The 19,648-nt window shown below is 36.0% G+C and overlaps 1 protein-coding gene across 2 annotated transcripts in view; it reads right to left on the bottom strand.

Annotated features, from left to right (window-relative positions):
• LOC115209667 (cytosolic phospholipase A2-like) overlaps positions 1-19,648 on the bottom strand; it is a 93,173-nt gene that overhangs the window by 1,653 nt on the left and 71,872 nt on the right. Inside the window, exons 9-17 of one of the 2 annotated variants that reach the window (XM_029778135.2) lie at positions 15,860-16,082; positions 14,261-14,375; positions 10,060-10,197; positions 7,707-7,799; positions 7,154-7,475; positions 4,107-4,234; positions 1,699-1,761; positions 1,058-1,239; positions 560-746 (exon numbers count right to left, since the gene is read on the bottom strand). In XM_029778135.2, coding sequence (XP_029633995.1) covers positions 560-746; positions 1,058-1,239; positions 1,699-1,761; positions 4,107-4,234; positions 7,154-7,475; positions 7,707-7,799; positions 10,060-10,197; positions 14,261-14,375; positions 15,860-16,082 — 1,451 coding nt within the window. The remainder of the gene's footprint in view (positions 1-559; positions 747-1,057; positions 1,240-1,698; positions 1,762-4,106; positions 4,235-7,153; positions 7,476-7,706; positions 7,800-10,059; positions 10,198-14,260; positions 14,376-15,859; positions 16,083-19,648) is intronic. The other variant, XM_029778136.2, reaches the window with a different exon arrangement.

Here is a 19,648-nt window from a genome sequence, read left to right as displayed (position 1 = left end):
GTCCCTGGCCTTACCAGCTCCTGTCAAGCCATCCAACCTATGTTGGCATGGAAGAGGGATGTTAAATGATGATGATGATGATGATGGCAATGCTGAAGCAAGCATTCAGGACCCTTTTTGAGCATCCAAGACTAGTAGGGAAAATTAAGGAAGTTGTTCTCAGGCTGGAGTTCTTGCTTGAATGATTACAACAAAGTGGACTCTGCTAATGGTACCCACGGTCTAGATGACCTGGTAATGCATTAAATGTGTGACTTAACAGGAATGGACTCTCCTACAGGCTTTCACATTTATCAAGTTGCACTTGTGAGTTTAGCATATTCTTAACCTCACGCCCATGCATTTGTTTAAGTAATCCTTAATATTGGTTCTAGAATATTTATTTCTATCACACTATATGCTTTTCCATGTTGTGGATGCAACTGCATCTTTTATTGTATCATTGCAATGCAACTGCTACCTAAAAGTTTAAATGCAATCTCTGATAAAGATATTTTATTTAATAAAAATAAATTTCACACGTTACCACAGATGAATATAAATATTAAGTCAGTTTTACCTGGTTCCTTAAAATCTCTGAATTTTAAGTTACACAACACAAAATGCATGATTACTGGGCAGTATGGGTCATCTGGATGACGGAAGATATATAATTCTTTCATTCCTTCTTTTTCAAAGACTGAAGTATCAATAGGAGGGAAAGGCAAGTTGTTTATTCGAGCCCACTTTTCTGCCAACAAAAGTTCCTGCAATAATTAAACCAGGTTTAGTGATAATCTTCTTTGAACAGATTTAGAACAGATAGATAAAAAAAATCAAATTAGAGAGGTTCTAATATATTTAACATAAACTAAACTTTTTAAAATTGAATATTGAATGCCAGTATGGAAAATGAACATTAAATAATGGCAATGGATGATGATTATATAGTTCAAACATTAAATCCAACATTTGAAGCTTTATTGCATAAGAAATACTCCCAATTCATGGGTGATATTTGTACTATTAAGATGGTTCTCAAGAAAATTCTTAGATTAGTCATACAGATTGTACCTACTTTGAATGGTTCTGCAACATCAGAGTCTCGTGCACTGAAGTCAAAAGATAATATGAGTTTTACACCTCGCTGGGGTCGTAGTATCAAAGGAAAAGGAGAGTTGAAAGTGAGACCAGCATCTACCATGTATAAGCGTTTCTCTTTTGTATTTGCCATCTCAAAATTGCCATCAAATTCATCAGCTGTAAAATGGAATGAGAAATGTCAATCAGTAAATATTCTTATTAAAAGATTATTATTTTTGTATATGAGCTAATTTCCTGTGATTAACCTATCATTGCATTATGAATTGATTTGGAGTGCTGGTAAAAAGTTTCAAAATATCTTGTAATCCTGTATTTTAAAGTCACTTATGCTGGCCTTTTTCAGGCAAGTGTAGAGATGAAACCTCAACCAGGAAGAGGTTTCTCATGAGGGCTCAGAACATCTCCTGGCATAAATACAAGACTAAAGAGGAGATTTATGGACATATTCCCTGCATCTTTAAAATTGTTGCTCAGCACAGGGTAGGCTTTACCAGTCACTGCTACCATGCTGAACAACAAGACGTATCAGACTTCTGAACTTTAATTGAAAACAAAGACCATACAGCTACCTTGATGTTATTGATAGAGACACACAATGTGAAATTGAAGACTTACTAAGGCTACGCAACGACTGAGATTCTTGGCATGACTTTGGAAAATCGATCTTGGTTTCAGCCACTTGAAAAAGAAGAAATTATCATAAAGTTTTAGCTAAAAATATTCTCAAGATGGATATTTGTGAGGAAGGGCTTTGAATCTTCTAATTCCATATTATAGAACAACTGTTATACAGTGAAGGGAATGAGTATTAAGAAGTAGGAATGAACTAAGGTCTGTGAGACTGAGATTAGGAAGGTAGGATTAGGCATCATAAGTCACTCCTGAATACTCCACAATTTCCATCACTGCTGTTATAGTCCTAAAATCGAACTGTGTTTTTTAACTTGTTTCTTCACTGACTTTGACAGCAGTCTTAGCTCCTATAAAATTGCTTATTCTTTCTTATACTCTGAGGTTAAAGCTCACAGAGTGGGACCACAGAACTTAGCTACTTTTGATGACTCAAGATAATGGATCGAGAAAAGCAACTCTCAAACCTTTCTTTGCTAGAATTTCTACAAGACCATAGGGTTGTCTTTTCTTGGATTAGGATATGCTTTCTGCATCGATATGTGTGTGTGTGTGTGTGTGTGTGTGGTTGCTTGTGTATGTTGCGTGTTTGTACATCTGGTATTATCTGCATAGTGATAAACCAAATTATCTCCCTGGTCTTTTATGCATGAAGCTTAGAATGAATGGGTTTTTAAACTATGACATACATGCCAGAATTGATACAAAAAAAGTATCGAGTGATAGACCTAACATGTCTCCCTTGTTAAAACACAATCACCAACTGGCCTTTGGGAGCCCTTAGAACTGCTCACTCAGTTGAAAACATTTATACATTCAGAGCAGGCCTCCAGTCTTGATGACTATGCTCTCCCTTTTAGAGTGTTGCCATTAGTTACAGGTTACAGGTAGAAGAAGTTGTCTTGCTGATATCTGTTCCTAGTCATAACAGCAACTCAGATCCTGATTATGAGTTGCAGATTCTTCTTCACTTTCTACAACTAATCTCAAAGATCCTATAAAAGTCATCCTGCTCCCCTCCTTCCTTCTTCTAAATCACAAAATCAAATAAACATTATACCCCCCCCCTCAGATCATCATTTTAAAAATTTTGTTTTGGGGATTTAGGTTATAATATTATAAGTACCAGAAGCTCAAAAGAAGCTCTTCTGTCCGTTATATTCCCTTTCATCCGTACACAGGGTGTTTGGGTTACATTTGGCAGTTTGCATAAAAGGAAAAGAAAATACAATATCCCATCCAAAAATAAAAGAATTTTAAAAAATCAAAAAATATCAACTTGGTTATTGCTGGGAGATAACAGTTTACTCAAAGGAGCTGCCCTCAGCTTCCACCATGGCCTTAAAACAGCTCTGGAACCTAGTGCATATGTTCCAGGGATGATCTTCAGACATCTTGATCTTGGCCACTAGCCTGGCCTTGGTGTTTCAGGCAGAGTGGTTGGTGTCTTGCTCAATGGCACTCCACACATGGCACTCCACACATGGGATTACAATTGATGGAATTAGGAGTCTCCAACAACCACTTTTGATGTTTTTCTGTGGCAGCAGGATTTGGTATGGAGCAAAATCCTGCCATGGTTTGACCACAGTCTCCAGCAGCTTCACATAGCAGTCTGAATTGAACCTAAGGCACTGTCAGAATACTTGTTGCGTCCCTTCCTGCTGACCACAGCTACACATTTTACATTGTAACTGACCATGTCATGCTTTACAGCTTTTACAGTGTTCTCAGGGCATTGAGCAGCAGTTGTGATGTTAGCACTTTGATACCCGTACAAATCAACACAATAAGAGTAACTCTTTTCCAATATTCAGATGGCTTCTAGTCCTCCATGTCAGCTAAGTTTTTCTCAACTACAACTTTCATCTTTATGCTCTTCAATACTGTTGACTCTTCATCAACACATCAAGCTGCTTTTGAGAAAATGAGATATGAATAATCACCAAATTTAACCTGAACATCCCGTGAGGATTGAAAATAAAACAAAATACTCTAATGATAGTAATGGCCTCATACAGCTGGTACTTCCTGGTGGTCCTTACTCAATTACCTCTGAAATCTTTCTCAGGTAGACAGATAGACAAGCAGCTGGTTAACATCTAGTTAGTTAGATTGATATATAAACAGATATGGTAGGACATCACATGACTTTGAAAGGTCTCTGTGTTATTTATAAACAGAATCTATGCCAGCTCCAACTCATGCCAGTATGGAACATGGACATTAAGTGATACTGAAGAAGCCAGCCAGTTGTAAGCATGTGGCGCATGATAAATTACAATTAGGTTATTCCTAGAGTTTATTTTTAATTATATATTTATAGATGTCCTATTTTACAGAACTACACTTTATAAATTAAAAGAGTGTGGAGAAACAAGAGCTTTACTTACTTTTATCATCAACGATAGAAGGTGTGAATGGTGACAATGGATAACTTTTGTTGAGGAATAAACCCCGCATTGGATTATGCACAACACCAGCTCTTCCAGCTCGTGTACTCAACACTTCCCAATTCTTACTAGAAAATAAAATTTCAGACATGAAAAGATTTATTTATATTTCATTTATTTTTTGTGTATTTTCTGTATTTGATGAAGACAATTATTTAATATGAGTTAGCAACAATTAAAAATAGACTAAAAATTCAATGATCACAGAAACATAGTTTTTTTCTTGGTTGAGATGAGAACTATTATTTAGTTTGAGGTAGAGGATCAATGCACATAGCCCCTGCAAGATCTCCTGGACTAATGGAGGCTACGCAGTTGATCTTCAATTTGAATGTCAGCAGAAGACTGATGTATGAAGAATAAATGAAGTGAACCTCTTGGATAATGTAGTCCGAAATATACTCTGATGCTTGAAAGCAAAAGATGGGATGGCTGCTAGTAAAACATTTTTGGTCACAGATCTAAACAATAACATCATCATTTGGTCATGTTGCCTTTACCGATTCCTTTCTGTCAACACCCGATTCTATTATTTGTCTTTGAATTGGGAGCTTGAGTCATAACGAATCTTTCATTAGTTGATTACACAACAATGAGTTCCATCTCTATGGAAATGTTGCAGTTACTCTCTTGAAAGAGTTTGCAGATTCTGACCAGGAATCCTCCACTCAGCATCAATTTAAGGCGCATAATTGGCTCTTCTGCCACCTCTTCACAATCTGTCATGTTGCAGTCTTATGACTTCCCCATAAACCTGGTAAGGTGGCTGAATGGGTGCTGTGCTTTGCAAAAGGGCAGCCTATAACTATGTAGGGCACAGTCTTGGTGGAGGCGCAATGGCCCAGTGGTTAGGGCAGCGGACTCGCGGTCATAGGATCGCGGTTTCGATTCCCAGACCGGGCGTTGTGAGTGTTTATTGAGCGAAAACACCTAAAAGCTCCACGAGGCTCCGGCAGGGGATGGTGGTGATCCCTGCTGTACTCTTTCACTACAACTTTCTCTCACTCTTACTTCCTGTTTCTGTTGTACCTGTATTTCAAAGGGCCGGCCTTGTCACTCTCTGTGTCACGCTGAATATCCCCGAGAACTACATTAAGGGTACACGTGTCTGTGCAGTGCTCAGCGACTTACACTTTAATTTCACGAGCAGGCTGTTCCGTTGATTCGGATCAACCGGAACCCTCATTGTCGTAACCGACGGAATGCTTCCAGGGCACAGTCTATGTTGTTTATGAGTTTGCAGCTATTTTCAAAATACCTGCTTACTCATAAACAACAACATAGACAGGTGATAGTTCCAGAGAATCACAATTATTAGGAAGAAAGATTTTGATTAGTGTGCAATTTTGATGAAAATGTCACATAACATGCGTGATGGGCAAAGGAACCGAATGGAATTCGGAGGAGCAATACTCAGAGGCCATAGTTGAGGCAATACTTTTTAAGAGGTATTGAAAAAGGCTAATGAAAGTTTGATAAGAAAAGAAAAGTCATGTCTTCAGACATTTCAAATGTGTTTTTTTTTATCACAACAACCAAAAGAAGGAAATTGATTGTTTTGCTAAAGGAAGGCAAAAAAGATAACAGTTGTATACAAGTGTCATTGACATGGAAGAGGTGTTCTTTGTGTTACATATTCATATGTATGTGTTTGCGTATGCCAAACCACATCCCCACTCTTGGCACTATTTGTTAGTGAACAGTATAAACTGTGTGTAAAGTATATAATGTATCACTACGCTGTAATGTGGTCGTTCGTGTATCAAGTAATGAAAATAAACACGTAAACAATAACAATGGTTTTCAACTGGTTGTCTTTCCCATTAGAACCCAAACACACACATAACACTTTGTTTCCAATATTCCAGGTAATCATATCAAGGTATGCTGAACTATTACTTTACTTAGAAACAGGTGAAGCTTAGTGATGGGAATGGCATCCAGTTATACAAAAGGTCTAATCCATGGAAAAGTGGATGTATCATATATTTTCAACTGGGACATTACAACTGTATCTGATTGTTCAAGGGATTCAGGGACATGCACTGAAGTTCCAATGAAGCTATAGGGTGACACTCAAGCATACAACTCTGAGTGCATTGCATCTTATAGCAGAAACAGCTGTAAGCTAATGGAGTTCATAACATAGTTGTTTATTTGTTTGTCATTCATACTTCTTATTCGTTCAGAAGCAATATGTACATTGAGTTCTAACACCGGGCTATTGGTATCATTATGCCAAAGCAAGATAACAAAATACACACACATATATATATATTGTGGGATTCTTTCAGTTTCCATCTACCAAATCTACTCACAAGGTCTTGGCCAGCCCTGACTATTGTAGTGAGCATAGAAACACAGATGTTTCACATATATATATATATATATATATCATCATCAGCATCATCATCATTTAGCGTCCGTTTTCCATGCTGGCATGGGTTGGACGGTTGTACTGGGGTCTGTGAAGCCAGAAGGCTTCATCAGGCCCAGTCAAATCTGGCAGTGTTTCTACGGCTGGATGCCCTTCCTAACGCCAACCACTCCGTGAGTGTAGTGGGTGCTTTTTACGTGCCACCCGCACAGGTGCCAGACAGAGCTGGCAAAAGGCCACGAACGGATGGTGCTTTTTATGTGCCACCGGCACGAGGGCCAGGCGAGGCTGGCAACGGACACGAAACGGGGCGGTGCTGGCAACGGTCGCGAAACAGAAGGTTCTCTTACATGCCACCGGCACTGGTAACACATATATATATATATATTATATAGATGATAATATTTTCAACCAAGACGTTACAACCGTATCTGATTTTTCAAGTGCTTCAATTCTGTGTGTGTACATATATTTTACTTGACTGACACTCATTCTATCAAACTCTTAAGGATTGAAGTGAACCTTGGTGGAATTTGAACTCAGAACATAAAGGAAAGCAAGCTGCTCAACTGGTTCTGCCAAATAATAATGACTTAAAGAACATACTTACTTCTCAAGTAATCCCCTTAACATTTGGGTCCAGAATCCCTCAGAACCTGAAGCTTTTTTCTCGCTATCAGATCCATCTTTACTTGAAGCATCTCCTTCATTTGATCCTCTTCTGACTGAAATGTCATTAGGATCTATGTTATTAAGGGCGTTGATTCCAGTTTCAACAGAATTTTTTGGGATGCCTTCATTTGATTTTCTGGAACTCAAATGATGTTGCATCACTACACTTCTTCTCTTTAGTGTCTCCTCTTGTTTAATCTCTTCCTCATCATCTGATGAATCAGAGTTAGTATCCAGTTGCTGCTTGTCTAATTCCATTTCTGTTAAATAAAATAAATAAAATTGTTTTCAGAAACTTGGGTGGGGACGTAGGTAGGTAGATAGGAAGGTAGATAGGTGAATATATAGTTAGATAGATCAAATGATATATAGTTGGAGAAATGGACAGATTGATAGATAGATAAAGTAACAATTCCATACAAATTACCATTAGAAGTTGTAACTAACAAATAACAAAATCATTCAGAAATGAAAGAAAGTTGTATACTCACGTATATCATGCCGGATCATTCCAACTGGATCCTTTCTTGATTTGTCTTCCAGTAATCTTTTGAACAAGATGCAAAAGGCACTTCCCCAAATACCTGTAGATAGTGGTTACATTTATATAACTTAGATTATTTCTTAATAAGTTTTTTAGAAGCTGAGATGGTAAACACCTTTCACCTGCAACGTATTCTTCATATTTCAGCATTACAAATGATGGAAATAGTCAAAGAAATTTTTTAGATTTTTCCATACTATGAGATTTAACTACCAATTTAAAGTGGACTTGGAGATGAAGGTTGATTAAATTAATAGATTTTATTCATTTTCTAGTATGATTTAGTAAGAGTAGGATTGGCAGTGCCTATGTCCTTTTTGCAAAGGCCTACAAGAATGGTCACAGGATCTTTTATCATTTACTTGTTTCAGTTATTAGACTGTGGCCATACTGGTGCACAGTTTGAAGAATTTTAGTCAAATGGATCAACCCTGGAACTTATTTTTTTCTAAATCTGAAACTTATTCTGCCAGTCTCTTTTGCTGAACCACTAAGTTATGGGAATGTAACACATCAACACTGGTTGTTAGTTTCCATCTGTCAAATCCAATGATAAGGCTTTGGTTGGCCTGAGTCTATAATAGAAGACACTTGACCAAGGTGTCACTCAGTGGGACTGAATCCAGAACTTACCACCTCGTGGGACTTTTTCTGAGGCCAAGGCCCTGAACTGAATATTTCTAACAGAGTGGACTCCACTAAAGACATCCAACAGTCAGGCTTTAGACATAAGCTGAGTAAGTTACAGCTTAGAATCCCACAATCTATAGGAGCCTCAAAATAATTAAAGGGTGCCCTTACACTTTTTGTGAGATTTCTTTGTATAATTTTTTTAAGCAAGAGGCTTCCTAGCTTTATAAAGCTTAAGACCTAACCAAGTCTAAATCTGGCACTTGTCAGGGAAGAGCATTAAACTGGATTAAGCCTATAATGCATGTGGAACAAGTGAATCTAAAGACAGTTCTCGGTGACACAGTATTTCAAATAATAATAAATTAATGCTTATGAAAACAAAAATTAAGTAAATCATGATACAAAAGATTATCTCAAAAACCTTAGTCACTTAATGGTTCACAAATCATCATCATCATCATCATCATTTAGCGTCCGCTTTCCATGCTAGCATGGGTTGGACGGTTTAACTGGGGTCTGTGAAGCCAGAAGGCTGCATCAGGCCCAGTCTGATCTGGCAGTGTTTCTACGGCTGGATGCCCTTCCTAACGCCAACCACTCCGTGAGTGTAGTGGGTGCTTTTTACGTGCTTATGACACAAATGTGTTAAATTAAAAGGTTTTAGGAAATTTTTGAGACCCACAGGCTTGTAAACCTGAAATTATTTCTAAAGAACAAGATATCTTGATGTCTTAGGGTGGAACCAAATAAAGATATGTAAGAGAAATGGGAGACAGACCATATTTATAAAGTGCCAGAACTGATTTCAATTAATAATTTCATCTTCCCCCATTTTTTATTTTACAGAGACAAGATAGTAGATAGGAACCTACACCATACAAGAATGAACAATAGTTATCTTGTACTACCTATTAACAGTTAGGTGGGGTGAGATTTTTAAAAGCTCAGTGTCTTGTTCACAAACATAGAGCAGTACTAATTAGGTGTTAATTTCTGCCCTTTATCAGCTACTAATTTCACTGATTGATCAAAGATGACTGATGCATTGTATTGTCTGGGAATACAACACAGCAACAGTGACATAACATAGCAGGGGATTTTCTGGAGGTGCACTAGACCAGAAATGCATTTATATTATGATCAAAGAAGGCTATGGAAACAGCTTGTTTTCTTTCATTTTTTTTTTTTTTAAACGTCACCTGTTGTAATGAAAGAATCATTACTCATTTAACAATAGAAAACTGATATGTGCTCTGATTGACACAGCATACAGTGAAAGAGCTAAAATATTTTTAGTTAGGCTGAATATGGGCAATTAGGCAATTATTTACGTAAACTATATTACAATGAATGAGTCATTTAGGAAGGTGCAAACTTCTACTATTTAAAATGCCACACCTTGGGAAACTTGTATTTTTTACTAAGTAAAAGAATCTCACTAAATTTGTTTTGGTATAAACATTGATTGAAGTTACTGCAATACTTGTGCTGTGGTTAACAAAATTAATCCAAACAAAGGTTTTAATTCCAAACTTAAGAGAGAACACTAAATTTAATCCAATGCTCTACCATTTCTGTTGTTCTATTGCCCTTAAATATACTGAATAATCTGGCTAATATTGGTAACATGGCATGACAATGTAATTATCAATTCCTGAATGTCTTACCTTGAAGATAGTGCAATGGTGGTTCTGGGTGTTCACGACACATTTTACCCATAAAAAACTTAGAACCAAAATGTTCAACCTTCATGTACGTTCCATATTTTGGGATGCCAATTTCATATGGTGTAAACTCAATCCATTCTGAAAATCAAATGAAAATAATAATAATTATTTCTATAACATAGACACAAGGCTTATTACATTCAAAATAATAAGGGCTTTTGATTTAGGCATAAGGCCAGCAATTTTGAAGTGGGTTAACTGATAACAGTATTGGACTGGTACATTATTTTATTGACTCCAGAGAGATGAAAGGTAAAGTTGACCTCTATTGAGATTTGAACTCAGTCTAGGATATTACGGTTGCATTTTACTGTGATTTCCATAGGGTCATTCCACCAGTACTCTTTCATATTATGAGTGGCTATGGTCTCTACTGCACAGTATGTTCTTATATCTTTGGTTCTAGAATTATCCTTCCCACAAATCACATTGTATAGTGTCTTAGCCAATCTCATCAGTAGATAATAAGGTGATGACATTTCCAGACAACTTATTATATAGGTGGTATCTTTGGTGTTAATGCTACAAAGCTTGCATGTTAACACATTTTAGTGTTTTTCATTCCCTTCAAAGTGAGAGTTAGCAATCTGGTTGTTGGTCCATGATAGACTGCTTTGAGGATCAATGTTACTGTCATCCAAGAGCTTTCCTTCTGCTAACACAATCATGCATGGTCTTCTGCTGATATGCACTCATCCTTTCATCTGATGATATGTCTGTCTGTCTGTCTGTCTGTCTGTCTGTCTGTCTGTCTGTATGTATGTATGTGTGTATGTGTGTATGTGTGTATGTGTGTAGGGTATGTGCATATGTGAGTGTGTCTGTGTGTATATCTATATCTATATCTATATCTATCTATCTATCTATCTATCTATCTATCTATATATATATATATATATATATATATATATATATATATATATATAGTTCTAACATTATAAAAATCAAGTCTGTTTCATAGAATATATGTAAATATATAAATATAAAGCAGTTTGAATGTGAAATAATTAAAGAATTACTTATTTTTTCTACCGTCTGTAGTATTTGAAACCTCATATTAACTTTTTGAAAGTATGACTTTTAAATGGTCCAAGAGAGCAGACTGAGAGAGAGAGAGAGAGAAGAGAGAGAGAGAGAGAGAGAGAGGGGGGTGTATGTTTTTGTATAAATGTCACCTCAAGTGTCATTATCACAAGTAGCATTTGTTAATCCCCATGCTATTATCTATCAGCTTATCTCATCTATCCAACTCCATCTATCTCACTCATCTCTCTTTTTACCTCTGTAATCCATATCATATCTCACTATCTAAAATTCCATATTAAACACCCTGTTCAATCTACCCAATTTGGAACTGCAGTTAAGTGGACCCTAGAGTCCTCAGCCTTTAAATTCAATATTCAACCACAGTTTGAGAATATTTACAAGAGTCATTGACACCGTCTCTTCCTAATCTGATAAACTTCAAAAACAAGGGTAATCTTCAGAGTCATCAATTCAGATTATCTTCAGAGTTGTCGTCGTCATCGTCGTCATCGTCATCATCATCATCGTCTAACGTCCGCTTTCCATGCTGACATAGGTTGGATGGTTTGACTGAGGACTGGCAAGCCAGAAGACTGCACCAGGCTCCAATCTGATTTGGCAAGGTTTCTACACGATGATGCCCTTCCTAACATCAACTACTCTGAGAGTGTTGTGGGTGCTTTTTATGTACCACTGGTGGTACTGGCATCAACCATATTCAAATGGTGCTTTTTATGTGCCACAGGCATAGGAGCCAGTCAGGCAGCACTGGCAACTGGCTTCGTGCCAGTGGCACAGATAAATGGATAATAGACTGTATCATGGGCTTTTGTGTGTTTGTTTGTTTGTTATGGAAACTTTCAGCTATGATAAACAGGTAAAACAGTACGATAGTCTCTTTACCTTTTTGCCTTTTACTTGTTTCAGTGATTAGACTGTGGCCATGCTGTAGCACTGCTACGAAGAGTTTTAGCTGAACAAATCGACCCCAGTATTTGTCTTTTAAGCCTAGTATTTATTCTGTTAGTCTCTTATGCCAAGCTGCTAAGTCACAAGGATGTAAATAAACCAACACCAGTTATCCCACACACACACACACATATATGTGTTGGGCTTCTTCCAGTTTTCACCTACCAGATCCTTTCACAAGGCTTTGGTCAGCCTGAGGCTAAAGTAGAAGACTTCTGGATGGAAGCACTCCGTCGGTTACGACGATGAGGGTTCTGGTTGATCCGAATCAACGGAACAGCCTGCTCGTGAAATTAACGTGTAAGTGGCTGAGCACTCCACAGACACGTGCACCCTTAACGTAGTTCTCGGGGATATTCAGCGTGACACAGAGAGTGACAAGGCCGGCCCTTTGAAATACAGGTACAACAGAAACAGGAAGTAAGAGTGAGAGAAAGTTGTGGTGAAAGAGTACAGCAGGGATCACCACCATCCCCTGCCGGAGCCTCGTGGAGCTTTTAGGTGTTTTCGCTCAATAAACACTCACAACGCCCGGTCTGGGAATCGAAACCGCGATCCTATGACCGCGAGTCCGCTGCCCTAACCACTGGGCCATTGCGCCTCCACTAGAAGACTTCTACTCATCACAGCAATATCTGCAAGACTACGGTTGCCAAAGCAAAGGATACCTTCATGCATAGCAGACCCTCAAGCCTTACTATGAACCAAATTGCAGCAGTGCTTTTGATTTTTTTGCCAAGAGAACCTCTAATACTATTGTGGAATCCTCCAATTTACCACTCCCCAACTTCTGCTGAAAAAGACTCCCTGTTTGCTGTCTGCTTCCCTTTAGATACTACACTTTATACTTTTAAGAAAACTCCTCCACAACTATTCTTATCCATGCCCTAAAGTCCTAAATGAACAGATCCTTCTGAAAAATAAGGGAGCTAATCCTCATAGCCTTTCCTTCTATCATCCTCTAACAATGCACTCTAGAGCAAGTCTCTCTCCTCATCAAACTCTTCAGTTTCTCTCTCTCTCTTTCTTTTCATGAATCTATCTCAATACAGTTCAATATTTAAGAGATGATAAATAATGTACATTATTTACATTATTTACAATTGACAGATATTTGTCCTCATCTTGTTTGTTGTTAACACAACATTTCGGCTGATATACCTTCCAGCCTTCATCAGATGTCCTTTTGGGGAAATTTCGAACCTGGGTTCTCATTCCTAAGGTATTTTTTGATGTTTTTGTTTTTGTTGTTGTTGTTGTTGTTATTATTCTCTATTATTCAAGTCACTGCCTAGAATCGAACTCGGAATCTTGGGGTTAGTAGTCCGTGCTCTTAACCACTATGCCATATGCCTGTGGGCACTACACCATATGTCCATGGGCATATGGCGTAATGGTTAAGAGTACAGGCTACTAACTCCCAGATTCCGAGTTCGATTCCAGGCAGTGACCTGAATAACAACAACAACAACAACAACATCGAAAAATACCTTAGGAATGAGAACCCAGGTTCAAAATTTCCCCCAAAAAGACACCTGAAGAAGGCTGGAGGAGGGTATATCAGCCAAAACGTGTTAACAACAAACAAGATGAGGACAAATATCTCTCAATAGTAAACAATGTAAATAATGTATCTATCTCAATGTTTGAAAAGATACCACAGTATATTCCCTCTTCTAAAAGAGTAATTTCTCTGACCTTGCCAGCTTATAGCTACTTTTTCAACATTTTATCACCTAATGTCTCTCTCCTTTCCCAGTAATCATCAATATGGTTTCCATAGAGCCAGCTATACTTCAGACTTCTCTTCTGTGTCACTTACCAAAGGTCCCTGCCCTTGAGAAGTTCAATGATAGCAATGTTGCTGAATTTAGACATCTCCAAAACCTTCAACGATGTCTGGTCTGAGATCTTCCTTGCAATATTGCTACCCATGCTCGACATCTGTCTCTTGTTTCTTGGATGGGAATTTTAGACCTTACTATTGCACTGTTTGAGGATGGAGCTCTTCCCAATCCACATTCTACCAACTTTGTATGTGTTCATAATAATGAATCTCTTTTGGTAAATAGTGCCCCAAATTTTAATTAATGTTAGACTTCAATAAGTAATTACTCATGCTGAGTTAAAAATAAAGACTGCTTACCTTGGAATGATTTAGCTGACACATCATTCTTGACATGAACACAGGTATAAATAGGCAAAGGTATATTTCCACCTCTTACTTTCATTTGTTGGTCACTTAATTTACTCTTTTGTCTCTGAAGAAATAGAACATGTGATTCATTAATGGGGCTTTACTATTATTTAGCTTCAAAATATGATAAAATTTTCATTGTATTACAATCAGTTTTCAGTGATCAAAATTGCAAGGATTTGAGAAAATTTGAAAAATTGAATAAACATTTGTTATGGAAGCTTTTGTATTATGTCAGGTCCTTAGCTCAATGTGGCTGTGAGCAATATATTCATCTGGCTGTCAGGGGAAATACAAGCACATCTGGGAAAGTTATTTGTAATAGAGTGACATTTTATCTAAGGGTCAGGTCTTTCTTTCACCAGCTCAGTACAGCAGAAACAGAAAATGAATACCTTCTCTGTTAATTCTGTAGGCTAAATTTAACTGTATAAGGCTAGACTTTCTTGCTATCATTAAATAATTTAGATCTGAACAAATTTTCAATTTTCTTCATGTTAGAGCATCAGCTAAACAGAAGTAATACTCTGATATTTGAAATTATTTCAGACATTACATATAAATATACTAAATGTTGTGAAAAAAGGATATAAGATTGATCAAAAACTTCTACACATTGCAGCAATAGGCACACTGAAATACTGTTTTCGTTCTGCCTCTTCTAGCAGTTATGTACGACTTCATTCACCCAACTTTACTTCCTTCCTTTAACCTTATCATCTCTGAAGCCTAAAACTATATTCTAAACACTATTTAATCCTATGTCCCCCAAAATTCAATTTGCTACAAACCTATAATGTACCACAGATCATGTATTAATTGAAAAAAAAAAAGGTATATAAACATGTCCAGAAAGTTTCACTCAATTTTGGTAAAACTTAATAAACAATAAGTAGGATAAAAACAAAATCATTAAATATGTTATTAATATTCATCATATTTGACTGTAAAAATTTATAGTGTTTTTAATATACAAAGGTATGTTGCTCAGTGTTTAGTGTGTTGGACTCATGATAATAAGATCATGGGTTCAATTACTGGATTGGGTGGCACACTATGTTCATGAGCAAAGTACTTCATTTGATGCTGTTTTAGTCCATTCAGCTCAAACTGAGTTCTATCTGAATGCTGGTGCCGCATCTTTCCCTTCACATATTTAATGCTCAACCGAGACAAGGATGGAAAGGGTTAAGACCATGTCTATGTTTGTCTGTGACTACATAGGTATCTTAAACAGTTAGCAAAAGTATGCTACTTGCCACTGCATCATACTTTGCTTCTTTTTATGGGATAACAATACTTTGTTTTACAATAAGAATGCAAAAAAGAACAATGAATCTAGAATTCTAGTTTGTTATAACTTAGTTTGGGGATAAATTGTTCCTCTTTATGATCAATGTACTTTTGCAATTAATTTTAAGTTTAAATGGGCATAATGAAAATAATTAATGCTGAATAATTCCTAATTTTTACTGAAAATTGTCTGAAATTTTCTGGACATTGCATTTTAGAAACAGATGTTATATTAAGGTAAAAAAAAATAGTTACCCCTTTCAGTAATGTTTCTCCAACCAAAAGACCAAAAAAGTCTGTAAAACTAACAGGTTGACCAGTCCGTTTCTTCAACATTATTCGATCGATATATCGGTACATACTATTTGGCTTAAGTAACCACAAAAGGCTAGGTTCTATGTTTTTTCTCAGTTCTTCATGGAGATTTTCTATCGGAGATTCTGGCCATTTCTTATGGGAATATAATGATGAAATATACCTGTGTAATATAAATTGAAAAATATATATATATCACTTGCCATATGTATATCACACTAAATATATATGCACTACTGAAAGGCCTTATGCTGATATTTTTTTTGTCTGAGAGAAAAATCTCTTCGTAGACATGTTGTGAAAACACAATAGATATAAGTGAGTGATGAGAACATCATTGCAGCTTGTCAATGGCATGTATATATTTGTCACATGCTAAGACAAAATTTGTGCTTCAAAGTGTAGGAAATAGTGAAAAATGCATTCACTGATATTGCAGAAAACTTGCTGGGCTGTAAAAAAAAATCAGTGAATGCAATTGAAACGGCATTCGATTAAAACCACCATTTATGTATCATTGTCCTGATGAAACAAGACCCCTTTCATCAGTTTTCCTGGGTATTTGGTCTTGATAGGATTTTGATACTTAATTGCCTCAACAAGTTGGCATAATAATCTCCATTGAAGATAGTCAATAAACACAATTTTAAATCCCAAAACAATTGAGGCCATCACATTCCCTGCAGACATAACAACTTTGGCCTTCTTTGGAGCAGGTGAGGTGTAGGGTTTCCACTGCATGGAGTTGTCTCTTTGTCTATGACTCAAAGTGATGAAACCAACTCTCATCTTGGATTAAGAAATGTTCAAGAAAACCAGCTGAATCTGACTCAAATAATGTCAGATTTTCCAATGATGTGACCAGGCTGGAGCATTTTTGATCAGGTGTCAGATGTGAACAGGAACTTTCATCATGCCAACTTCATTGTGCCGAATATTTTCAATTCTCTCACAGAGTATGGGCTATTTGATTTATAGTCAATACGTCACCATGTGGTGAACATGATCAATGTTTTCATCAATAGTGGCAGTTGCAGGATGTCCAGACATCGGATCATCTTCAACACTCTCTGATCCCCTCCTAAGTTCAGTTACCTACTTTTGCACTGTTTATAAAGCTGGAGTGTCATCTCCTAATGTAGCAACTATATCAGTATGAGTGTTGTTGGGGGCTAAAGCCTTTTTCTGCAGGTTTTTGATAACACTACAATGCCAAAGTTTGTCAATTTTCAAGAGAAGTCGCAACTAGTTGCTTTTGAAGTCTCCTTTGAACAGTCAGAGGTCAGTTTTCCTAGACAGAAACAATGCAATTAATGGAAATTAATGCATGCAAGGTTTCACAGTTTTGCATCAGTCAGCCTATGAAGTTTTCAGCCCACCCTTGTAAAATCTTGGGTACCATTTAAATAAAAGAAAAGTAGATAGAATGGATAAAATCAGAACTAATAGTGATTTAAAATTTGGCTCAAAGCCAACAACTTCAGGGGAAGGGCTAGTCAATTACTTCAACTCTAGTGCTCAACTGGTACTTATTTTATCAACCCTGAAAGAATGAAAGGCAAAAGTTGCACAACTTGTATAACTCAATATCCTAAAATATTATATTCTAATAACAAAGATTAATTTAAATATAAATTATTACAAATCACAAATATAATTTACAAATCATAGTTACAAAATAAATTTATATTAATCACTTTATACTCAAATACAATATAATTTATATACCATTAAGAACTCTAACTATTTCTATGATATTTATATAATATTTATATACTACATACAAACATAAAGACAAACAAAATGCTAACGATTCAGCCAGCTAGCACACCTTAAAAGTACCAGAACTAATATTATAAACTTTTTTTACTGATAATCTCATCTTTTGAGTGGAAAATATTTTTTTCAATATTTACGTGACAGGTACAGGCATGGCTCTGTAGCAAGGAGTTTGTTTCCCCAACTGTAAGGTTCCCAGTTCAATTGCAATGTGTAGCACTTTGAGCAAGTGTCTTCTACTATAGCCCTGGGCCAACCAAAGCCTAGTGATTGGATTTGGTGGACAGAAACTTAAAGAAACCTGTCATATATATATGTGTGTGTGTGTGTGTGTGTGTGTGTATGCATATGTGTGTGTATTCCATAATTCTCAATTTTGATATGTATTTTGACTCACATATAGTACCAACAATGGATACATATTGGTTAGAATATTGCCATAAGCAGATGTACTTCAAGAGGAAACAGCTGGCATTTATGCCAAATAACTTGTATAATCTCTTCTCTATATAAAGACAGGTTAAACAAATTTGGTTTTTTAAATTTGCATCTCAAAGATAAAGTTGTCCATTAATAATTAAAAAATATATAATTTGCTATGAGAAATAACTCAACTCTCTCACTTTCTATGTCATCAATTTATCTCTTTTTTTGAAGGTCATCACCGGCAGTGAAAGTTGGTGCTATGGAATTTGCAGATGTTGAAGAGATGAAGAAAAAAACGATAGAGGTGTTAAATGGCATCACTTCACAAGAGTTCCAGCACTGTTTCAAACAGTGGAAAACACATATGGAGAATACTTTGAAGGCAATGAATGTATAAACATGTAAAACTAAGTGAATAACATAATACTGCAAAATTCCAGTTTCTTTGTCTGCCACCATGTTTACCCTAAAGGTTATAACACTCTCTATCATTCTCTCTCTTTCTATATGTATTATTATCTCTCATGCATTGCTTTCAATTTGTTTAAAACAATCATTTTATGATAAACAACTTTTGGACTGTCTCTATTTTAAAACTATGATTAAAAAAGAAATTTTGAAAAAACCCAAACTTTTAGGATTTACGAAGGGGTGAGGCCAACAAAAAATTTTAAAAGATTTTACTACTGTTTTTAAATTATGTTTCATTTTCTGTTTGAAAATAATGGAAGTGGGGATTGTAATGGTGAATCTCTGATTTCCAAAACTTTTTTGTTTTTTAACCTTCAATACTTCAGGCATCATTTTCAAGTGCATAGTTTAGAAAATATTGATCAACATCAGTACTGAGAGAGGAAAGGGGAAGAATTAATAAATTTTCAATTTTTTTTTTTTTACAAAAACAGCATCTTCCATTGTTTTTAAGTGCTTAGTGCAAAAAGAAATTGGACAAAACCAGTCTGGAAGCGGGTAGTGGGTGGGGGTGGTGTTTTTTAACCAATTTTGAACAATTTTTCTCGTAAAGCCTATCATTTGCAAGGGCGTGATGGAAAAAGAATTATGCATTGTTTTCATTTGGTTTAATACTTCATCTTTTAATGCTCACTTTCATTTTATGATAAACACAACCTTTTTTTGATTTGGTTAAAATGGCCAAACTTTAAACTCTATAACATTTTTCTAAAATTTTTCTGGAATAAATCAATCCCAAACTTGGATTCAGCATGAAAACATACATCAACATACCAAATTTGTATATATATATATATATATATATACATATATATATACATGTATTTATATACTTGTATATATATGTATATATATATATATACATATATATATATATATATATATATATATATATGTATATACGTGTATATATATATATATATATATACAAAGAGCATAAAGATTCAAGTTAATTTAAAAAAATTTACTTGAATATGGTACCTAACTTAGATGCACCAAAAAAAACTATACTGATTTAACAATACAGTAATGTGGGGTGATTATAAGCGAGAA

Source organism: Octopus sinensis, linkage group LG3 (genome assembly GCF_006345805.1).
Source record: "Octopus sinensis linkage group LG3, ASM634580v1, whole genome shotgun sequence".
Lineage (NCBI taxonomy): Eukaryota > Metazoa > Mollusca > Cephalopoda > Octopoda > Octopodidae > Octopus > Octopus sinensis.
The sequence above is the reverse complement of the archived record's forward strand: the minus strand, read 5'-3'. Positions and strand labels throughout refer to the sequence as shown.